The sequence below is a fragment of the Polypterus senegalus genome, chromosome 15 (assembly GCF_016835505.1).
Source record: "Polypterus senegalus isolate Bchr_013 chromosome 15, ASM1683550v1, whole genome shotgun sequence".
NCBI lineage: Eukaryota > Metazoa > Chordata > Cladistia > Polypteriformes > Polypteridae > Polypterus > Polypterus senegalus.
In genome coordinates this window covers 99,137,728-99,160,421 of record NC_053168.1, presented here as the reverse complement: position 1 = coordinate 99,160,421, position 22,694 = coordinate 99,137,728, and the positions used below count along the sequence as shown (strand labels likewise).

Here is a 22,694-nt window from a genome sequence, read left to right as displayed (position 1 = left end):
CACAGTTTCAGTGAAATTGAATTTTTAGGGTACTGGAGAAGGGTTTAAAATCTGTTGCTTGTACACCCATAAACCACAAAAGCAGAGCATCACAATCGAAAAATATCTCAGTTTTAAAAATGACAATACAATCTTGCAATTAAAAATTATAAAAATGATGACTGAGGAACTGATGTGCAAAACACATGAAAAAAGTGAAAGTATTGCATGCAGGACAGTGTGTCTTTAGTAACATGAAGCCAAAGTTAACCTGAAGGCATGATGGAATAACTACAGTACTTTCTGCAAGAGCCTGAAATAGACACTAAGTCAGGCAAACCACCTGAGTGGTGGAGCCTTAACTTGAATCATTTGAAGTACACATAGCTATAATAATCTACTTTGTATTCATGTTTTGTTATAAAATATAAAACATCTGAATTTTTTTTTTTATTGTAATCAGCATCAGTGGCAAAAATCACTCAACGGTCAGGTTCTAATAAGTATAATTGAGAATGTGGCAGTGTGACAGGGCTTGTGTACCTTAAGGTTTTCCATTTCAAACTGGCCCAAGAGGAGAGGCCAAACAAACAGCAATCCATAACTCTCTAATCACAAGGTGATGAGTGAGGGTCTCATGCAGTCCTAATTAGATGACAGGCAAGACTGGGATGGGACCGGGCATACTAAATCTTGAAAAAGTTAAGTGGCTCTTAGCATGTGTAACATAACTTCTCTGGCAGGGAAGGAGCTGGAACTTATGCAGGACATTGAGAATACCTGCTACATTTAGTCAGACCAACCTAAATGGGCAGTGTTGTCTTTTCTACTCAAAAGTGGTCTCTCTCCTACTGCTAAAGTGGCCTAATCGGGTGGATGTGAAACTACTAAGAAACCCCTGGATGGTATCAGTACAGTTCTTGTTCAGACGGACAAGAGAGTCAGCTCAATGGGACCCTGAGCTGCACAGATGGTAATTTTGACAGTTTGTGTATATATAGTGAATTATTATTCTATTTAAACTTTCTAGTGATACTGAATTTGGTGTTCAAATGGGCATCACCTGCTGACTGTGTTCTGTACTGGGAAACTTTCAATGCTCACATGGCAAATGATGGAGACAGATTGTGATGAAAACCTTCCTGATGCAAATCAGAGTGGTGAATTAGTATCAGATTTCCATGCTAACAAACATGATTGAAGTGTTCATAATTATGAAGGGAATTGGTACAGTTCAAGAACACAGGGACACAGCTGGAAACTCATTAAGAATAAATTTCACACAAATATTAGGAACATGGAATAAGCTACCAAGTAGTGTGGTAGACAATAGGACTTTAGGGATACTGTACTTAAAACTAGTCTTGATGTTTTTTTACAAGAATTTAAAATGGATAGGCCGGTGAGCTTTGTTGGGCTGAATGGCCTGTTCTCATCTAGATTGTTCTAATGTTGTAATAGAACAAAGGCTTTATGCTCTGGATACTTGGGGAAAGAGAGGAGTTGAGCTATCAGCTGATCACCACTTGATGGTGAGATGGTTCAGCCACATAAAGACAGCCTGCTGTGCGGGTCAGGAAGATGCCAAACAGGTAGTGAGAAGCAACTAGCGAATGTACAAAAATGTTGAGAATGAATTTATTTCCCAGCTCCAGAAGAACTTCTTCTGTATCTCGGGAGAGATCAAGGACATAAGAGTCTAAAATGGGAAAGGGAAAAGGTTAAGCCAAAGAAAGAAGTTTCTAAGTAAAGTTAGCAGGAAGGTCTCCAGATGTGACTGAGTGATGCTGACAGGCCAACAAGTTGGTTGTTGCAGTAATGACTAAAGTGAAGGCCTATGTGTGGGTGGAGTCTGGTGAGGCCATGGAGAATGCTCAAACAGCCTCAAAGAAGCTCAGTCAAACTATTCAACAACACAGGAAGTGTATTAGGAACATCATCCAGAATGTACAAGATGGTTCTCAGTAAGGTTGGGGAAAACGTTGACCTCATCTGGAGATATTGTTGAGAGCTGGAAAGACCCCTTTGAGGAACTGCTCTTCTGTCCTAGTTGTGGAATAGTGCAACAACTCATCATCCTTGCATAGATGCTAAAGGGGTAACGAAAATTTGTCAATCCTGTCTACACAGGCTTCGCGATTTTAGAAACTGCTAATAATCATGGACCCAGTGTCAGTGGTGGACCTACATTTTTGGGGCCCTAAAGCCTGAACTGTTATGGTGGCCCCTTCACAACCAGAAATGAGGTTTGGGTAACCACAGTTATCCTCTTCAATAGTGTTGTTCCAGGACAGATCAGCATAATTTTGTAATAAAATAAAAATAAAAAATAACTACTACATGTAGGTGTTTTTTTAATATCCCTTCTCATACAGTAGACACCCAAAAAGCTTCGTTTCATAGTAGATCCACCCTGCCCTGTGCTATCTTTTAGCAACTGCTACAAGAGTATGAGGTTCAAGAGCCACTAATGAATGAACTTCTTGCATTTGCACAGAAAGAGTTGTACTGTATTTGCATATTTGATATTAACTTGAGTCCATTCATTTTGGGTGTTGGACTGCCAAGACAGCATTTCATCTCCTGTTCTTGACTCTCATTGATTTTACAGCTGCTTTCACAACTGTCAATATCACATTCTAATTTGTCCTAAAATTTTACGGTTATGTTAAAATTAAGTTGTTTTCATTAGTTTTAGTGTTATACCATAGTTAAAATTGATTAGCCATATAAAGAGTATCTAAGTTGCATTACAATAGTGCAATAAAAAAAAATAAACACTGACATTTCAATTGAAGAAAAAGAACAATTAATTTCAGAAGGATGGTACAGCAATAAGAGAAGTCTATGTCTTATCACACTGAAACATCTGATGCAAAATTTCATTAATCACTTCATAAATGATGTAAACGGAGTTTACTAATTCATCTTTTTTAACTAATGTTACTACCTTCAGTATTCCAAGTTCAACATGTTGTCAAACTCCCGTTTACAAAACTGGAGCTGGTAGGTAGATTGAGTTGAAGTGCGTAGAATAAAAGGAAAAAAAATTACTCACCAAACACAGAAAAAACTGCTAGTTTTCTGGGGTGTAATACAGCCAGATGAAGCAACTCTGTACCTCTAACGGAAAAAAGTTATTTAGTCAATGGCATTCTTAACATGACTGCATGTACAATGCTTAAATAACAACAGACTACCTATAAATGTTACTAGTAGGTTTTGCTAAAGCTCTTAAGCATACTTATCACAATAATCAAAATTATACTTTTTTAAACAATTTTTAAACTTTAATAAGCAACTAAAACATAGCAAGTCTGGAACAGTTTTCTATTAAATTATTATATATAAATGTATAAACAAAGGATAAGGTAGATGAGGTTTACACTGGACTGGCATAAGTACAGTGGTGTGAAAAACTATTTGCCCCCTTCCTGATTTCTTATTCTTTTTCATGTTTGTCACACAAAATGTTTCTGATCATCAAACACATTTAACCATTAGTCAAATATAACACAAGTAAACACAAAATGCAGTTTTTAAATGATGGTTTTATTATTTAGGAGAAAAAAATCCAAACCTACATGGCCCTGTGTGAAAAAGTAATTGCCCCCTGAACCTATTAACTGGTTGGGCCACCCTTCGCAGCAATAACTGCAATCAAGTGTTTGCGATAACTTGCAATGAGTCTTTTACAGCGCTCTGGAGGAATTTTGACCCACTCATCTTTGCAGAATTGTTGTAATTCAGCTTTATTTGAGGGTTTTCTAGCATGAACCGCCTTTTTAAGGTCATGCCATAGCATCTCAATTGGATTCAGGTCAGGACTTTGACTAGGCCACTCCAAAGTCTTCATTTTGTTTTTCTTCAGCCATTCAGAGGGGGATTTACTGGTGTGTTTTGGGTCATTGTCCTGTTGCAGCACCCAAGATCGCTTCAGCTTGAGTTGACGAACAGATGACCGGATATTCTCCTTCAGGATTTTTTGGTAGACAGTAGAATTCATGGTTCCATCTATCACAGCAAGCCTTCCAGGTCCTGAAGCAGCAAAACAACCGCAGACCATCAAACTACAACCACCATTTTTTACTGTTGGTATGATGTTCTTTTTCTGAAATGCTGTGTTCCTTTTACGCCAGATGTAACGGGACATTTGCCTTCCAAAAGTTCAACTTTTGTCTCATCAGTCCACAAGGTATTTTCCCAAAAGTCTTGGCAATCATTGAGATGTTTCTTAGCAAAATTGAGACGAGCCCTAATGTTTTTTTTGCTTAACAGTGGTTTGCGTCTTGGAAATCTGCTACGCAGGCCGTTTTTGCCCAGTCTCTTTCTTATGGTGGAGTCATGAACACTGACCTTAATTGAGGCAAGTGAGGCCTGCAATTCTTTAGACGTTGTCCTGGGGTCTTTTGTGACCTCTCGGTTGAGTCGTCTCTGCGCTCTTGGGGTAATTTTGGTCGGCCGGCCACTCCTGGGAAGGTTCACCACTGTTCCATGTTTTTGCCATTTGTGGATAATGGCTCTCACTGTGGTTCGCTGGAGTCCCAAAGCTTTAGAAATGGCTTTATAACCTTTACCAGACTGATAGATCTCAATTACTTCTGTTCTCATTTGTTCCTGAATTTCTTTGGATCTTGGCATGATGTCTAGCTTTTGAGGTGCTTTTGGTCTACTTCTCTGTGTCAGGCAGCTCCTATTTAAGTGATTTCTTGATTGAAACAGGTGTGGCAGTAATCAGGCCTGGGGGTGGCTACGGAAATTGAACTCAGGTGTGATACACCACATTTAGGTTATTTTTTAACAAGGGGGCAATTACTTTTTCACACAGGGCCATGTAGGTTTGGATTTTTTCTCCCTAAATAATAAAACCATCATTTAAAAACTGCATTTTGTGTTTACTTGTGTTATATTTGACTAATGGTTAAATGTGTTTGATGATCAGAAACATTTTGTGTGACAAACATGCAAAAGAATAAGAAATCAGGAAGGGGGCAAATAATTTTTCACACCACTGTATATATAGTTACATGGGTGACTATATAAAAATACAACATTAGATATATGAGATAAAAATACCAAAGAAGAATAATTTGTAATAAACTACAGCAGATAATTGAGCAGCTCAAGGATACAAGGAGAAGGACTAGTGCTTAGTTATATGTATGATGTTTTAATAGTCTACTAATGAATACATTTGACAAGACAGAATTAGCAAATGCAATAATCACCTAATATGTAATTTACAATAAACTTATGAAGGAAGTTTTTAAGAAATTCTTTACCCCACAAAAACCGTTTACATTTAAACTTAACCAATCCTTTACAGTATAATGAGAAGCTGTTAACAAATGTAGCATGAATATTTGGCTTTATTTAGCATTCTGTACTACATGTCAGAACTGTAGCAAAATGAAACGCAAATGTAAACAATCTATGTGTTTAAGTTTAAAAACAGTGACAGGAGATTTAAATTTGTTTTATGCAAGCTTTTTTCAGCTCACGCCCAGTTGACCTGATGGCTACAAAAATTAAAAAAAAAAAATAATCCAGAATATTTTGTCTATATGCTGTATCAATGCTCACGGAATCATTATTTGACCAGCTATCAACCCCCCATAAACACACACACACACGCACACAGGATTGGCATTACTCTGAACTTTTTTTGACTTTGTGAACTTCCTGCATTTTTTTGATTTGACAATTTTGCATTTGAATGTTGGTCTGGCTTTTGCAGTATGTACTGTACAGTGATCTAAGCCAGAGGTTCCCAAACCTTCCTCGGCTGAAGCCCCTGAAAACATTGTACCACCTGCTCAAACCCAGCGTTGTGAAGTTTAGCACAGTCTTAGATTCTTGGTTACTGCTAACAGTAATCACAAAGAATAATTCTGGATAACAGACCTGATAATCAAAGTAAATGTTTAACTACAACAGACATTGACACATATATGATCAAATGTTGTGGGTTATGTCTTTTGGCCAATGGTTCCCAGCCTTTTTTCTTGGCATAGCCTCTCCAGGAACTAAATGTTTTGAAATACCAGAATTTGTTTAATATTAAAATGTTAAGTACAGTACTTAAGTCTTATTAGACACAGATAACTAAAGGTGATATTTCTTCAATCCCCCCATCCCTAATATTGGATTTTGGGATATCTAACAAGAGATTACTGATATTTTATGTAAGGGTGTGTCTCTTTTAATTCTTCTTATGCAGATCATTTTTTTCTTTAAATAATAATTTTTTTAATTAAAGAACAGTACTGTGGTTTGATATGGAATAAATAAAATAAAATTTCCATATGTTTAACTTACAAAATTTATACTGTTACATATAAATTCATATCAAAAGAAGTATTAACAAGTTACATACTCCTTCAGGTAAAAAAAAAAAAAACAGAAAAGTGACTCATAGTCAGTGTAAGGGTTTAGTCAGTTTCATGGCTACACAGTTTGGCTTCTTTGTTCTCCCTGCTCCTATATTTATTTTTTGAATAAGAATGAAGGTTCCTGAACACAGACAACTCTGTCTGAAACAAAAATGTTCCACTTTTGATTAATTTTAGCAAACGCTAAAATTAATTCTTAACATTCGTCTTTACTCTACATTGTATATTTTTCTGCATTACTCTAACAATTTCTACAAATTGTACAAAAATGAAGGTACACTAAAATATTTACCAAAACTAAAAATATTGTAATGTTGATGGTTTGGACCTGACAGAGATAAAGTGGGAGACTGAGACAGATACACTCTGTGCAAACGTCTCGTTAGGGAGTGGAAGGCATAAGAAATGACAGCACTCACCTGTTAAAAGGTTGTTTTTTGCAAATAAGCTTTGGTTTTGATGAGTGATTTTAAGGCAGTCTTGATTCTGGTATGCATCGACTTGAAGTAGTGGGGAGCAAGAGAGTGTGGTTAGGTTCTACCCCTTGGAAGCATAGTGAGACTTCAAATGGATGTGGAGACGGAAAAGGAGAATGAATTGAGGCGGGGTGGGGGAGACCACAGTGAAGTCTTGCAGCAGGAGCACTGTGAGACAGAGCAGTGCAGTGGAACTGAAGCCATGCCAAGAACATAGGTATGGGTTCAGCCTCTATATTTGTTTTAAGGGCCACTTTGTGTGTGTGTGTGTGTGTGTGTGTGTGCGCGTGTGTGTTCCAACATCATCTGAGAGCTGCTTGCATGTCACACAGATTGTAAATTGCAGCTCTAGTTAGTAACTACATTGATATAGAACTTCTTTAAAACCAAGCAACATACAGTATGAACGTTTTGAGTAATACTTATTTATAAACTATGTGAGAATATTTAAAGACAATATAAAAAATTTGCCTTTTTTAATATAAAGACTAAGTAGGGCTACCGCAGACAGACAGAGCAGCAAGGCAAGGCTGCGGTGCACAGTTTTAAATGCCCTGTTCTATGCTAGTTTTCTGTGAAAAGCAAAATACAATAATAAATAATTGCTTCTTCTTGGCTTTTCAGATTAAAGAGATAAATAAACATTTCATCTTTACCAAATTTTTTTAGATAAGCATGCTATTTTTTCTTTTTTTTCCTGCACAACACAAGAGTGGATTATTATTTAACTTACTTTGGGAAAAAAAAATATGCTGTGTCTGCATCACACCTTATTTGCCGGATCCGGCACTGTGAGACTTCTGGCTGTTCCCTAAATTGAAAATGACCATGAATGGCAAACGATTTCAATCCATTGAGGACATCCAGGCAACCACGACAGCCCAACTGAAGACACTCTCGAAAGAAAACTTCCAGAACTGCTTCACAAAGTGGCAAAAACGTTGGGATAAGCGCATTCGAAGTGGAGGAGAGTATTTTGAGGGTGACTAGTCGTTGTAAAACTTTTACTGCAATAAACATTTCTTTCATAAAACATTCACCATATTTTTTGGTCACGCCTCGTATTTGTCTCGATTTATAATCAAACTTTATATTAAAATCATATTTTTGTACTTAGGGAGGTCGAAAACGGTAAAGCAATTTTTTTCATGACTACACACGCATTATCTAGATTATGTGCAAAGTAAAAAGATTTATAGTCACCTAAAAACATGGAAATATTGTCAGTATTATTATTAACATTTGTTGCAATAAATTCCTATAGGTAAAACAGCATTTAGCTACATTAAATTATGATAATGATGGTGGAAATAAATGAAAAATACCACAAAATTAAATGTATTAATCAGGAACACGATGGGGATGTAGTAGCTTATTGTTCCCATTACATCTTTATATTTACACGACATGTTCAATGTTTACATGTTATTTTGTTAAACTGAAGACGCATACATTAAAATAAAATTAATAATAGTTAATGAAAGAATAGTAGTTAAATTGAATACAGTTTTTAATATCATGTACACATTTATATTTCCATGATACAAAAAAATTCAGGTCAGTGTTTAATTAAAGTACCACTTCCAGTGGCACAATTTTTTTTTCAAATTTCATATCTATTTTCTTGTCAGTTTAAATATCTATACACACTTTCAATTAAGTAACTCTATTCAAAACCACAGTCTGTATGAAAAAATTTGGATGGTTGTTAAAATAAAATACTTCTGACTGAGTAATTTTTCTCAAATTTCATATCTTTTTGCTTTTTATCATATCTATACAAAATATTAATTATCTATCTGTAATTATAACTATAGCTTATTTGAAAATTCGCAAAAGTATTCAGTTCAAGTACCACTTCCGGTTGCACGATTTTCCTCAAATTTTTTTTTTCATAATTTCTAATATCCACACAAAATTTGAATCATATCTTTTTATTTATGGCAACAGTTTACTTAAAAAAAAAAAAAACTGAAATGCATTCAGGTAAAGTACCATTTCCGTTCACCGGAAAAAAATTTGATAGGATTCCTTATTTTTGATATAAACCAGTTGTACAAAATCTCACTGACGTATGTCAAAGCATTTTCGAGTTACTGTGATTACTCACGGACAGACATAATTTCAAAAATGGTATTTTTGGACTCAGGAAAGTCTAACACGTCAAGATTCATCAAACTCTGTGACGATGCGGGTTCTACTCCATGCTCCAGTCTTGCATCTGGGAGCCCTTGAACCCATCACCGTCGGTAATGTTACCGATGAGCTTGGCAGTGAGGAACAACAAATAGAGCAAGGGGATGGTGCAAAATGTGCAAAAGTGCTTTTATTAAAACATCAACAAAACAGTGTCCAAATTAAACAAAGTGCAGTGTTTCAAAAAGTCTTCATTAAATAAATAATCCATAACAACAGAAGTGAACTGGAGGTTAAAAACACCATAGAAAAAAGTCTTTTAAAAACAACGAGGTTAAAATAACACTGGAAGCAGTCCCTTTATAATCCAAAGCCTGTTGTCTTTTACCTGGCAGCTCCCCTGCTTCTCCCATCAGGCTTCTCAACAGGGGAGTTGCCCTTCCTGCAGCTGACCTTCTCAACCACTCAACTGATCTGGTGGCCTTCCGATTTCTGGCTCTGGTTCAGCTCACCTAGACTGAGACTTGGCTTTCACCCAATGGCCAGGATGCTCACGTTGGGGCTTGTCCTTCCAAGCCTCCCGACTCCCGCTGCCTTCTTGGCCTTACGTGGCCAGCCCTACTGCCAGTCACTCCCGTTCCTCCATAAAAAGCTCAGCAGGAGTGACCACTTCCAACTGCCCTAGGTGTTGGCCAAACACCCCTACTAGGGCTCACTGTTCAGCTGCCTGCCTGCCAGAGAGCAAGTGAGCACTCATTCACTCACTCGCTCACACCAGCTGTCTCTCCTCCTTGCTGCTTCCCGCTATCCTGCAATCTCCGGCTCTTTTCTTTCTTTCCTTTTTTTCCCTTCCCCACCTAGCCGCCTCGCGCTTCTATAACGCTGACGTGATTCACCTGTGGCAATCTGCGAATCCTGGGAACAATTACGGATGCGGACGACTCCTCAACTGTGCACTTAAGTGAGACTCGCCCGCACCACAGATCACCCCAGGAACCACCTCAGCCACAGACCACAATGCCCCAAGTCGCGAGTGCGGTGATTATTTATTTAAAACTGGCCCTTTGACCTTGAGAGTTTGTGGTATAGTGAGTCCACAGCTCATGTCAATTTTTTTCACGATTCCTATACTTTCTCTATACTAAAGTAAAAATGAAAAAATATTTAAAATACTTAAGGAACACAAAGGGATTGCCCAGTAATTACTCAATCATTCAAAACGAGGGAAGTAAGACCATCATAGATGTACAAATCACTAAACCAAATACACAAATATGAATAATTTACTTAATCATATAAGGTAACTGAAAGTAAAGTACTCTAAAAAGAATCAAGTGAAACAAGGCAATGTTTTCTTTATCATTGCCTCTTACAGCCTATGCTTTATTTAATTATTACGTATTACTGCAAGACATGATTAAGTGGTGCATCAGATCTCACAAAGGTTACCTTGCTTATTGCTTTATTTAAATAAACTGAACTACAGCTTCAGTGGAAGCCTGAAATACTGAGTAAAATTCAAGTAGAGGGTAATGTGACATTTTCAAAGACTTGTGATTTAAGTCAAACTAATTTCAGCACATCAATATGGCAGTTATAAATCCATAACCTCTAATTTGTCAACTTTACAAACTAATACTTACGAGACATATTTTCCCACTTCTATTTGGATGATGGAATCTTTCAATTGCACTTCAAGCATCTGATCTTGCGGCACCATAGACTCTCCATGCTTGGAAGGATGAGGAGAGAAAATTCGCAGAAATCCCATGTAGCTTCCCACTATGATCTTGTCTGTTTAACAAAAAAACAAAAAAAAATTGCTACACAAGAAATTAAGTTTCCAAAGTGAACCAAAAGTGTTAATGGAAGAAAACTGGCCAAAGTTCAAAAATAACAAAAATGCCAAAAAATGGTTTCAGGTTGTGATGCACCAAGAAAAAACAATGAAGAATAAAACAGAAAAAAAACAACTGCCCAGAAATTTTTCAAAAGATCAAGCCACATTTTTCCTAAGACGAGACATGAATCACATGCCTAGGTTCAGAGTATCCAAAGTATCTAAAGACATCCCAGTTACAAAGATATATGACAATTCTGTAACCTCACGATCCCAAACTCTCCTTTGTAACCTGCATCTTAGTTTACCTGCAAAATGAATGCGAGTTACACCAAAATCATAGTGAGTTCAGTTAACTTTTGAATAATCCACTAAAGATATGAATGGCAAAATTGCACATAAACATGGAGACCAAAATAACAAAGGAAAAAAGTAAATCAAGCAATTAAATCTGCTTAATACGACTACATTTCTCATGTTCTTAATGAAAGCACTGGCAACAATTCTGGGAGTATTAATAATAGTAGCGGTGAAAAATCATAAATGTATTATTTTTTATTTATTAGTGTAAATTCATTTTATATCTTGAATATTAAAGGTTACTTTTGTTATTAAAAAAGCAATGCAGCATTTGTGTTAAACACTGTGTCTGTCCAGAGATCTGTCAATTGTAAGTGAGCAGATAAGCCTCCTCATCAGGAGTTGTATCTGTACTAGTCCCTCAGCTGTTTTCCTTCATAGAACTGACACTATGAACAGTGTTCCAGGTGTGGATCTCAGTTTTGAGTCTCTCCCTATACATCTGCCCCATAGTGTCCCTGCAATCTGCCTCATCTGCTTTGCCTGTGCAGATTTACCACAAGCCTTTCTGGTTTTCTCGGGGTCAATAGCAACTCAATCTGGCACACTTTTCCCAGCACCTGAGCCCAAAGCTCAGCCATCTATTTCCGGCTCCCTTCTTCCCTCACGTCTAAACAAGACACTGAAATACTCCATCTGATGAGGAATTTAAGTATTTTATCTCAGTATCTCACTGGTTTATTTTCACCTCATCCCCAACCTGTAGAGTAGGCTCTTTTTTCTTGACACTACATTCCTTTACTATGGGTAGTGATATCCTTCACATCTACAACTTCATGGTGGCCAGTATGATTTTCTACGCTGTGGTTTGCTGGGCTAGTACCATCCCTTCAATTTCAACAGAGTGCAGACATTTTTGAAAAATACAGTGCCCTCCATACTGTTTAGTATAAAGACACATTTTTCTTTGATTTACTCTTCTGCTCCTCAATATAAAATTACAAATCAAACAATTCAGAAGTGCACATTACAGACTTTAATTTGAGGGTATTTGCATACATTTCAGTCACACTATGTAGAAACTGCAATACTTTTTATACATGGTGCCATTAGTAAAACCTTAAGATTACCTAAATTAACTGTCTTGAATATCATTAAGAAGAAAGAACATACTAGTGAGATTAGTAATAGCAAAGGCACTGGTAGGCCAAGGAAGATATCCACTGCTGATGAGAGAATCATTCTCAGTATGTTAAAGAAAAAGCCCCAAATGCCTGTCCAACAGATCAGAAACAGTCTTCAGCAGGCAGATGTGTATGTGTCAGAGACTACTATCCACAGAAGACTTCAAGAACAGAAATACAGTGGCCACACTGCAAGATGGCAAACACTAGTTAGCCACATAAACATGATATTTCTAAAATTGAGAGACCATGTAGAAAAAGTGTTGCCATTTCCACATTGCAAGATAAATATGTAAGCAAATACCCTTAAGTGAAAGTTTGCAATGTGTACTCTAATCACATCTGAATTGTTTGAAAATTTTAAACCGTGGAGCAGAGGGGTAAATCAAGGAAAAATGTGTTTTTGTCCTAAATATTATGGAGGGCAGTGTAAGTGCCATTGGTTTATATATGCATTCACAAACCTCAAACTACTCTAGAATAAACGTTACATAGACCCATAGATTTAAGCTAAGCAATTACAATTTCAAAATCAATAAGTACCTCCTTCGTAGTCCTGGTATTTTTGTGAGGTTATCTATTTCTTCCCACAAATAAACTTCAGAAAAAAGTGCAAGTTCAGAACATTCAATATTTGTATATTTTAGTTCACCCTTAATGTTCCTGATACACTTCTGATCTTTCACTGTTTTTAACTACTAAAATACTACAAGAATCTTTTTGGGCAATCACTGGCCTTTTTTGCAATATTTCATTCTAACTACCTTTTCAATATCCTCTTTTAATTATTTTCTCATGCTCTCATAAGCCCTATGGTTAATGCTGGTACAGTGATCCCTTGCTATATCGCGCTTCGACTTTCGCGGCTTCACTCCATCGCGGATTTTAAATGTAAGCATATCTAAATATATATCATGGATTTTTCGCGGGTTCGCGGATTTCTGCGGACAATGGGTCTTTTAATTTATGGTACATGCTTCCTCAGTTTGTTTGCCCAGCTGATTTCATACAAGGGACGCTATTGGCGGATGGCTGAGAAGCTACCCAATCAGAGCACGTATTACGTATTAAATAAAACTCCTCAATGATAGATAGAATATATGCTTCCCGCGCGGTGCTTCGCACACTTCAAAGCTCTAACAGCCCGTATTGATTTTTGATTGTTTGCTTTTCTCTGCCTCTCTCACTCTCTCTGACATTCTCTGCTCCTGACGGAGGGGATGTGAGCAGAGGGGCTGTTTGCACAGTGGCTGTTTGCTTAGAAGATACGGACGCTCTTCTAAAAAATGCTGAAAAGACTACCTTCACATTGATCCCTTCATTGTGGTTGCTTTATCGTGGTGCTTCCACTTAAAAGCCCAACAGCCCTATTGATTTTTGATTGTTTACTTTTCTCTCTTTCTGACATTCTCTGCTACGCGCACTCCTTTGAAGAGGAAGATATGTTTGCATTCTTTTAATTGTGAGAAAGAACTGCCATCTCTATCTTGTCATGGAGGACAGTTTAAACTTTTGACTAAAGGGTGTTATTTCATGTCTAGAGGGCACTAATAATGTTAAAAAACGTATTTAGAAGGTCGTAAACAGGTTTTCTATGCTCTAACTGCGAAAACATTACATTTATAAATAAAGAATCCTACTTCGCGGAAATTCATTTATCGCGGTAGAGTCTGGAACGGATTAACCGCATTAAACGAGGGTTTTACTGTATTACGCTTGGGACAACTACGAGTCTTCCTAGAGCTGGCCGCCTCTAGGAACTAAGCACTCAGAAGAGAATGGCATTGAGAATGGTATAAGAGGTGACCAAAGACCCAATGGTTATTCTGGCTGAACTCCAGAGAACCTATGTGGAGATGGGGAAACCCCAAAAAGACAATCATCACTGCAAAACCCCACCAATCATCTGAAAAAAGACACATAGAAACTGGGTTGGAAATTGCAAAAAGGCATCCAAAGGCTCCTGACTGTGAGAAACAAGATTCTCCAAGAAGACTAGCTTCATGTCTAGAGAAAACAACACACTATTCACCACTTATGGAATAAAAAATATAATTAATATGGTTAAGTATGATTGTGGTAGTTATTATGCTGTGGGGTTGTGTTTCAGCAGCAGGGATTTGGAACACTAGACAGGACTGAGGGAAATATGAACAGAGAAAAGTACAGAGATATTCCTAATGAAAGGGACTGCTCAAGACCTCAGACTGGGCCAAAAAAAGGACAATAACCCTAAGCAAAAATAAAGACAACACAACACTGGCTTAGGGATATCTTTGTGAATTTCCTTGAGATGCCCAGCTGGAGCCCAGACTTGGACTTAATTGAATAGATGTCCACCAATGGTCTCCACCCAACCAAACATGGATTGAGAAGATCTGCAGAGAAGGATGGCAGAAAAATACCCAAATCCAGGTGTGCAAAGCTTGTTGCATCAAACCCAAGATGACTCCAGACTGTACTTGCTACCAAAAAGTGTATCAACTAAGTATTGAGTACAGGGTATAAATACCCGAGACAATTTCTTTTTTTTTTTCTTTCTTTCTTTTTAATTTACAAAAACTTCTAAAATCCTGTTTTCGCTTTGTCACTCTAGGGTATTAACTGTTGCTTGATGTGAGGATAAAAATAATTATAAATGGTTTTAGCACAAGGCTAAATACCCAGGACGGGCTCTATAAAACTCTTATAAAAATCTTATAACCAGGAAATAGGTTTGTGAGGACTACTGCCTAAAATTAACAACTGTTTCCACCATTTTTAGAGTACTCAGGTGTAAATTGTTGAAGGCACACTTAATGGCCAACAAATCCACCTCCCACCAATATGTCACTTCACCCCATCCGTAATCAGCCAATCATTATGGTGTTATTAGCTGATTATAAATGGGTCACTGGAAATGCAGTCATTGGAGAGGAGAGGGAACAGGGGGCCTCATGCAGAATGCTGTGTGTAGAATTCACACTAAAACATGGTGCATGGACAAAAGCGGAAATGTGTGTATGCACAAAAAAATCCAGATGCATAAAACTGTGCGTACAACAATTTCCATGTTTTACCGCTCTATAAATCCCAGTCAGTGTGAAAAGTAACACTCGTGCACGTACCTGCCTCCCCACCCCGACTCCTCCCAGAATTACGTCCATTTCAATATGCAAATAAATATAAATAGCCCCTTATGTTTTGTGTTCTGTGAAAAGACAATGAGGGCAAAAAGAACAATTTCAGCAAATACCAAGTACAGGCAAGGAAAAACGTAATATTTGCTGGTTTAAGCAGTGATATAAACAACATAAGGAAGTTGATTGAGTGACCAAGTGGCGGAGATACTCGAAAGTTCAAGTTCAGAAAGTCGCATAGTGCCCAAAATAAATAAGAAGTGGTCAGATATCAAAGTTGCTGTGAAAAGGCAAGTCATTGCCCACCATTCGAGTGTCATATGGAAGTGTATTAGGGTACAGAGAAAAGAAATAAAACTGGGACACAGTGGAGAAAAAAGGTAGAAATTTCCACTTTAATCACGTAGTTAATTTTGTCATTAAAACAGAACGTCAAACTTCATCTTAAAATCGTTTAACTCAATAGCTTCTCAAATCCTACCGTACCTAAAGTAGCACATCAAATGCTTTGTACTCTGTGTTCTTCTATGTTCTCTTATGTGTGTGAATCAATATGTGCTTCTTAAATGGGCTTTCTCTTACACTGACAGGACACAGAATACATTACATTCATGGTGTTACAGCTCTCTGAACAACTTAAATACTAAGATATATACTTGTTATCATTTTCATGATGATAGAAATTAAAGCATGTATCATTGAGGAAAGGTGGTGCGGTGGTAGCGACAAGCTGGCACCCGTTCCAGAGATTGTTTCTGCTTCCCTCAAGATGTTTGCTGCGCCGTGCACGACCCTTAATTAATTTATTGCAGCAGTACTGTCTCTTTCAAATGTACTAACTCCCCGATCCCTGTCCTTCCTTTTCTAGTACATGTTTAATTATTCCAGCCTTCTATCCATCCAGGGTCACGCCAGTCCCAGCAAGCATACAGCGCGAGGCAGGAACAATCCCTGAACTCTGCGCCAGCTCATCACTACCGTGTCGCCACTGAGACCTTGCATATTTAATCATTAATAATATACATTATTTAAACGAAGTTAAAAACTTATCTGTATAATGTAATATATATACTTTACTGCATTTCATGATATCAAGAATGATATCAAGAGCTCCAAGAAGACAGCACCTGGAAATCTAAATCAACTTAGAATGCAGTCATCATCATCTGTAATTATGCGCTCTCTTCTGTTGAATTGAATTCCTTTATTGTTATTGTATGGTACAATGAGATTCAATATCCAAATCCTCCATAAACTTAATTTTCTATAACATAGTAAAATAACAACAACAACAACAATAGGATAAAAAAAACAGTGAAAATTATGCAAAATGAAAGCATAAGTGGTTTAGGTTGTACTTATAAGTACAAACAGTTCTCCCGGGAGCACTTGATGGACAATGAGTGTGTATATAGCTCTTGGGATGAAACTGTTTCTGAACCACAAGGTCAGTACAGGAAAGGATCTGAAGCGTTTGTCAAATGGGAAAAGTTCAAATAGACTGTGCCCATGGCTGAGGAGGCGTGTGCTAGAAGCTGTATCCCGATATTTCACCCTGCTCTTGATACAATCTGCCGTAGAGATTTCCGATCATCTGCTGTACAGCTGTGATTCCACACTCGGATACAGTGGGTTAAAACACTCTGAGTGGTGCACTTTCAGTAACAACGCTGAAGTGGCTATGGTATTTGGAATAGTTTGGCCATTCGGTGGACCATTATATTGTTACAGGCTGATTACAATCCAATGCCCTGAACTAAAAAACGATATGCAGTTAATTTCAGTGTATTTGATAAAGCCACGTCAGGCAAAAATAAAGGAAAACCACACAGGAACATTAGTACTGCTTTGACACAGAGTGCTCCCAGTTTGCAAAACCAAGTGGAAAACTTGCGTACACAAAGTATTGAGGTGGCGTGAAAAAGTGCATGGTTTACGTCAAGTTTAGTTTTTATACATCATATTATATGTAAGATATGAGCGTGGAAACGGGCATACGCAACATTTTTCTGCATACACATCATTTATACAGGCGGCCCTAGGAGAGGAAATTGAACCGTATCTCCCACTGACCTTGAAATAAAAAAAAAAAAATTCTAATGTTGTCATGCACATGCACTGGTCTTCCAGTGACAGCTGTTGAGGGACAGATTGTGGTACGTAGCTTGCAATCAACTGACAAGAATTCAACAAAAGTTATAGGCATACATTTAGCTTTAATTGGGTTAAAATTCAGTACATATGTTTTAACAAATAGGCAAAGTGGTACAGCAAAGTTGAATGTCTTGCCTTAGAGTGCTGCTGCAATAATCACTGGCTCCCAGTGAAGCTAAACTGCACATGCAGGATTAAATGTATACAATGCACATTCAGCTTTTTGTGAGTTGATTACAGCTCTGCATGATAACCCCTAGCTGTTACTAGTCTAGAGTAGATGAAGTTGCACCAACAGCAAGAGACATTTTTTAATTTGTTAAAATAATGCGCCCTTCACCCCATCACTACTTATGTGCTTAGCAACTCCCATGTGTAATGCTGAATTTTTTCAGGACACTGCATGTTTCTCAGAGTATACAGAATTGTACATTTGGCATCTTTACTGCAGAACACAGTGAACCCAAAATGTTCATTTATGGCGCTCAGGACACCTGCTCTTCAGTAATGTGATCACCAGGATTAAAAGCACGAAAGTCACAGAAGACATTCTGGAAACACAACACAACAACACATCAAAGCCTACAAAATGGAAAAATGTCAAATCAATATTCATTTTCTTCACTTTTCAAATTATTTGAAAATGCTGGAAAATGCTTGAAAACCACTTAAAAGCACTTCAGTGAAAAAAAACACCTGAAAAAGCCCAAAAAAATCTTGAAAAAGTTTGAAAAACCACTTGTAAAATACCAATAAAAGGCTTGAGGGTGCAAAAAAAAAGCTAAACACACTGGAAATTTACAATGCTCAAGTGACTGAAACTGACCAGAGTACCACAGTAAATGTGTATCATCAGCCTTTATTCAAGTAGTGATGCTTTGCTGGAAATTTAAGATCATGTTCCATTTTTTTTATTTACGGTTTCTTCCTTTAATTGCATATTTTTATTGTATTGTGTCATAGGCCAAGCAATGCCCTTTGCTTTGTTATACTCTGAGAATTTTTATAGCAGAATTCTGTCACCTACATTGTGGATTCAATACTATTTCTGATATATTATCCCTGCATGAACCCTAAACTATTTTAAAAAAAAAATGTTTCTTAGTACCTGTCCACAAGGGTGGTTGCATCCACTTTGGTACCTGACCTCACAGAGGATCATTGCCTCGACCAAAAAAAAAAAATTTTCACTAGGCTGCATTGTTCAACAATGGTGCAATCCTGCAGCAGAGAGTCCATGCTCATTTAACCTTGGATTGAACTAGACTAATGATAGAACGGTACACAAACATTCTGTAATGCTTCAGCTTCTGTTCATTACAGTTACCACATAATTTTCAAATTGCCTTTAATTTTTGATTTACCCTCACAATATTATTATTATTATTAATAATATTGGGTAGCAAGGAAGGAATAAGGAAGCAGATGGACACTGGTATTCACGTCTACATGGAGACTGAATGTTCTCCACGGATGCTCTAGTTTCTTCCTACAGTGCAATCACATGCAGGTCAGGTGAAATGGCGTTGCAAAAATTGCCCTGGTGTGTGTGTTTGCCTGCCAGAGACCAGTGCACCATCCAGGGAGTGATCTTGCCTAGCTTCCAATGTTTGCTGGGATAGTTTCCAGGTGCACCGTGACCCTACCTTGGATAAGCAGATTAGGAAGATAGATGGATGGATGTCTATAACATCTGTTCAGTTTTTGTCATGATTGCATGCTACGTGCAGGCTCAATATTCTCTTTCACTGAAGCACACACATACTTTATCAACTTAGAGGAAGTAAGCAATGCAAAATAAAGAAATATGCTTCAGTGTGCTCTCCCCAGAAATTTTTTCCAGCCAGGTGACATGAAAAAGTAGCCGGGTCAGGCAAGACGGGGAAATTTGTTGGTGGGGAAAATGTGCACTGTTTTTATTAGTTAATTAGGGAAAATTATCAATCCGTTCCCATGAAAAAAAATCCTATTGTTTTTGACACATTATATATTGATGGGGTTGTATAAAATAATTTAAACTCTGCTTAATACTAAAATACATAAATACAAAAGCAATTAGATGAAATAAATTAAAATGTAACCTCACTTTACTTTTTAATAACGTCTTTGTTTTTCACAATCGTAAATACCATCATTCTCGGTATACGGTATGCAGCAGCCAAGTCCCAGGTACGCATGCCACCTTCATACTTTCCAACAATCAATTCAAATTTACGTGAAAAAAAAAAAACACAAAATCATGTGAAAATTCACAGAGAGTTATAGCGCATACTGACACTTGTGGGCAGTCATGGCTTTGTCTCCAGAGAGGTAAACAAGGGTAGTGCACAGTGTTCTAGCACGCGAGTCGTATTCCAAACAAAGGTTGTAAACTAAGCAAAATTTTTTGCGTCTAACAGGACATATACCAAGTTGGACTTATTCCAAAGCGGACATATACCAAGGTACCACTGTATCCATTTCAGGATCCTGCAACCCTAACAAAAATTTTAAATAACAATTGTTATGACACAAACCAAGAGGCACAATTATTGTCGCTGTCGGGAAGAAAAGTGAAAACAATGAAAAAAAGGTATGGGAAACCTAATGAAGAAAAATTAAAAAATATTCTTCAAAGCCAACTTGCATATGCAGAAGGTGTTACATATTTATTCTTCTTTTCTTCCTAGAGGCCCAATCAAAGTCCCCAGGATCTGGGCCCTCCAAGGAGATCAGCATGAGATGATTTAGCGTGCTTTGATTCATGTGATTTCTCAAACATGTCTTGATCCTTTAAAGGGTGGAAAACCCCCTTTCACATTCAGCTGTGCTCACTGGGATCACTAGCCCAACATGAACTAGTTTGGCTAAATTTGGAAACGACTCTTTGAGCTCTGATGTCGTTGTCATTTTTAGTAAAATCTGTTTTGGACTGTAGTCTTTGTATCTTCTTTGTTTTCTGATCATTTTTGACGCAACTGTCCATTCTTGCCTGCTACTTTTACATTTTAAAATTGGAGGGCTACAATTTTTGGAGTAATGATCGATCGAAAGATTTTCAGCAGACTCACCTGAATCGTGAGATTCTGCACTGAAAACTTTTGAAAACCTGGAAATAATTGGCATGTCAGGGAATCTTGCATCTAAGTGCTTGACAACTGTTTCTAGGTATTTATCATATATTGCAGATTTGAATGACATTACATCACTCTGTGTATAAACAATGCACAGATCTGACCATTCTTCTGCCAGACAATGATGAAGGCTTTGAAAATATCTCCCAGGAGTGTCTTTCAATTCCATGATGGACAATTTGGCGATCTTGCCTTTGCCAAGCCCTAGATAAGTTGGACAACAAAGGTAATATGTCTGAAAGCACCATCAGAGAAGAAACAAAATTGCAAGTTTTAACACATCTGCTGACACTCATCATTATGACGATGTTTGTTCCGCTCCGTGCTCCCATCTTCCTTCTGGGAGCTCTCGAACCCGACACCATCGGTAATGTCACCAATGAGCTGGACAGTGAGGCACAACAATGAAGCAAGGGGATGGTACAAAAAGTGCAAAAGTGCTTTTATTTGAATTCAACAAACCAAAAACAAAGTGTCCAAATTAAAGTGCAGTGCATCAAAGTTAATAAATAAATAATCCATAAAAACTGGTGAATTGTGGAGGTTAAAAACACACTACAAAAAATCCTTTAAAAACAACGAAGTAAAACAATGGCTTGGAACAGCCTTTTAAAACAAAGCCCAGTGCATTCTTTTACTGGTCACTCCCCTGTTTTTCCCATCCAGGCTTTGCGCCAGGGGAGTCACCCTACATGCAGCTGACCTTCTTCACAGTACTGGTCTGGTAGCCTTTCCAATCCCTAGCTCCGGTTCTGCTCACCCAGACCGAGACTTGGGAAGTGGAAGCCCCAGTGTGAGTGTGTGCTAGTCGCTGGGGAGCCCAAGTCCCCAACTCCCGCTGCCTTCACTGCGGTGAGCCAACCTTCTCCTGGTCACTCCTGCTCCAAACAAACGCTCAGCAGGAGTGACCACTACTATCGGCCCTTGGGTGCCGGCCAAACACCCCACTCGGGCTCACCTCTCCCAGCTGCTTGCAAAAATTTCTCTATCTATCACCGGCTTTCTCCGTCCTGCTTCCTTCTCCATTAACCTCCCCTTCTTTTTTTCTTTCCCCCTAGCCACCTCGCACTTCTATTATTTATCACGGGGACGTGGATCAGGTGTGGCCATTAGCAGCTCCCGGCATCAATAATGGATGCAGACGACTCCTTACCTGTGCACTTAAGCAAGGACCGCCCGCATCACAAATTCACCCGGGACCCACTCCTGCTACACTACCACACCCCCTCTCTAAGCTGCGAGTGCGGCAATTATTTATTTAAAAAGAGGCCCTTGAGCTGTGGACCCGCTACACCACAATCATACACTACAGCAGCTGCTGCTTGGGCACTTGCAAGGGACAATCGGTGGTTTACATAGTGGCAGTTGACCAAGAGTCCAGATGTTTTATCTTTAAACAGCTTTGCCACACCTTTCTGTTTCTCAATCATAAAAGCCGCTCCATCTGACCCTAGTCCAACCAGATTAGCAGTTCTCAAGCCGTGTGTCCATAGTCTCACTCAGTGTGCTGGTTATAGTTTCTGCTTTGCTATCAATCATATTGCAGATTGACACAAATCTAATTCTGACATCTTTAATGACCTGGCGAAACACATTTAATGTAAAGAATTAATTGCTTTACAACTGAGATGTCTGTGGTTTCATCACACAGAATACTGAAAAAATTTTCAACGTGTATATTTTTCAGTATGTTAGACTTTATTTCTGATGTCAATACATCCAACAGCTCTTGCATTATTCTTTCAGAGGTGTAATGTGCATTTTACCAACACTGAGATGCTGTAATATGGAACAACCCATTTCTTTACAGTGTCCCAACAGCTTTTCAAACAACGTTGTATATGGCAACTAATTTTTTGCCAACCAATGCATGAATCTTAAAGCTCCCACAAAGACATCTATCTGTACGTTATTTAACACAGATACAGATCTTTCAATTTGACCGATTCCAGTTTACTCTAGTACACGCGCTTTCCTAAAAGGTCAGCAGAAGACTCAATG

The 22,694-nt window shown here is 38.0% G+C and overlaps 1 protein-coding gene across 4 annotated transcripts in view; it reads right to left on the bottom strand.

Moving 5' to 3' along the window:
- bbs9 (Bardet-Biedl syndrome 9) overlaps window positions 1–22,694 on the bottom strand; it is a 448,663-nt gene that overhangs the window by 408,163 nt on the left and 17,806 nt on the right. For all 4 annotated transcript variants that reach the window (XM_039736257.1, XM_039736258.1, XM_039736260.1 and 1 more), the window contains exons 3-4: window positions 10,627–10,777; window positions 3,038–3,102 (exon numbers count right to left, since the gene is read on the bottom strand). In XM_039736257.1, the coding sequence (XP_039592191.1) occupies window positions 3,038–3,102; window positions 10,627–10,777 (216 nt within the window). The remainder of the gene's footprint in view (window positions 1–3,037; window positions 3,103–10,626; window positions 10,778–22,694) is intronic.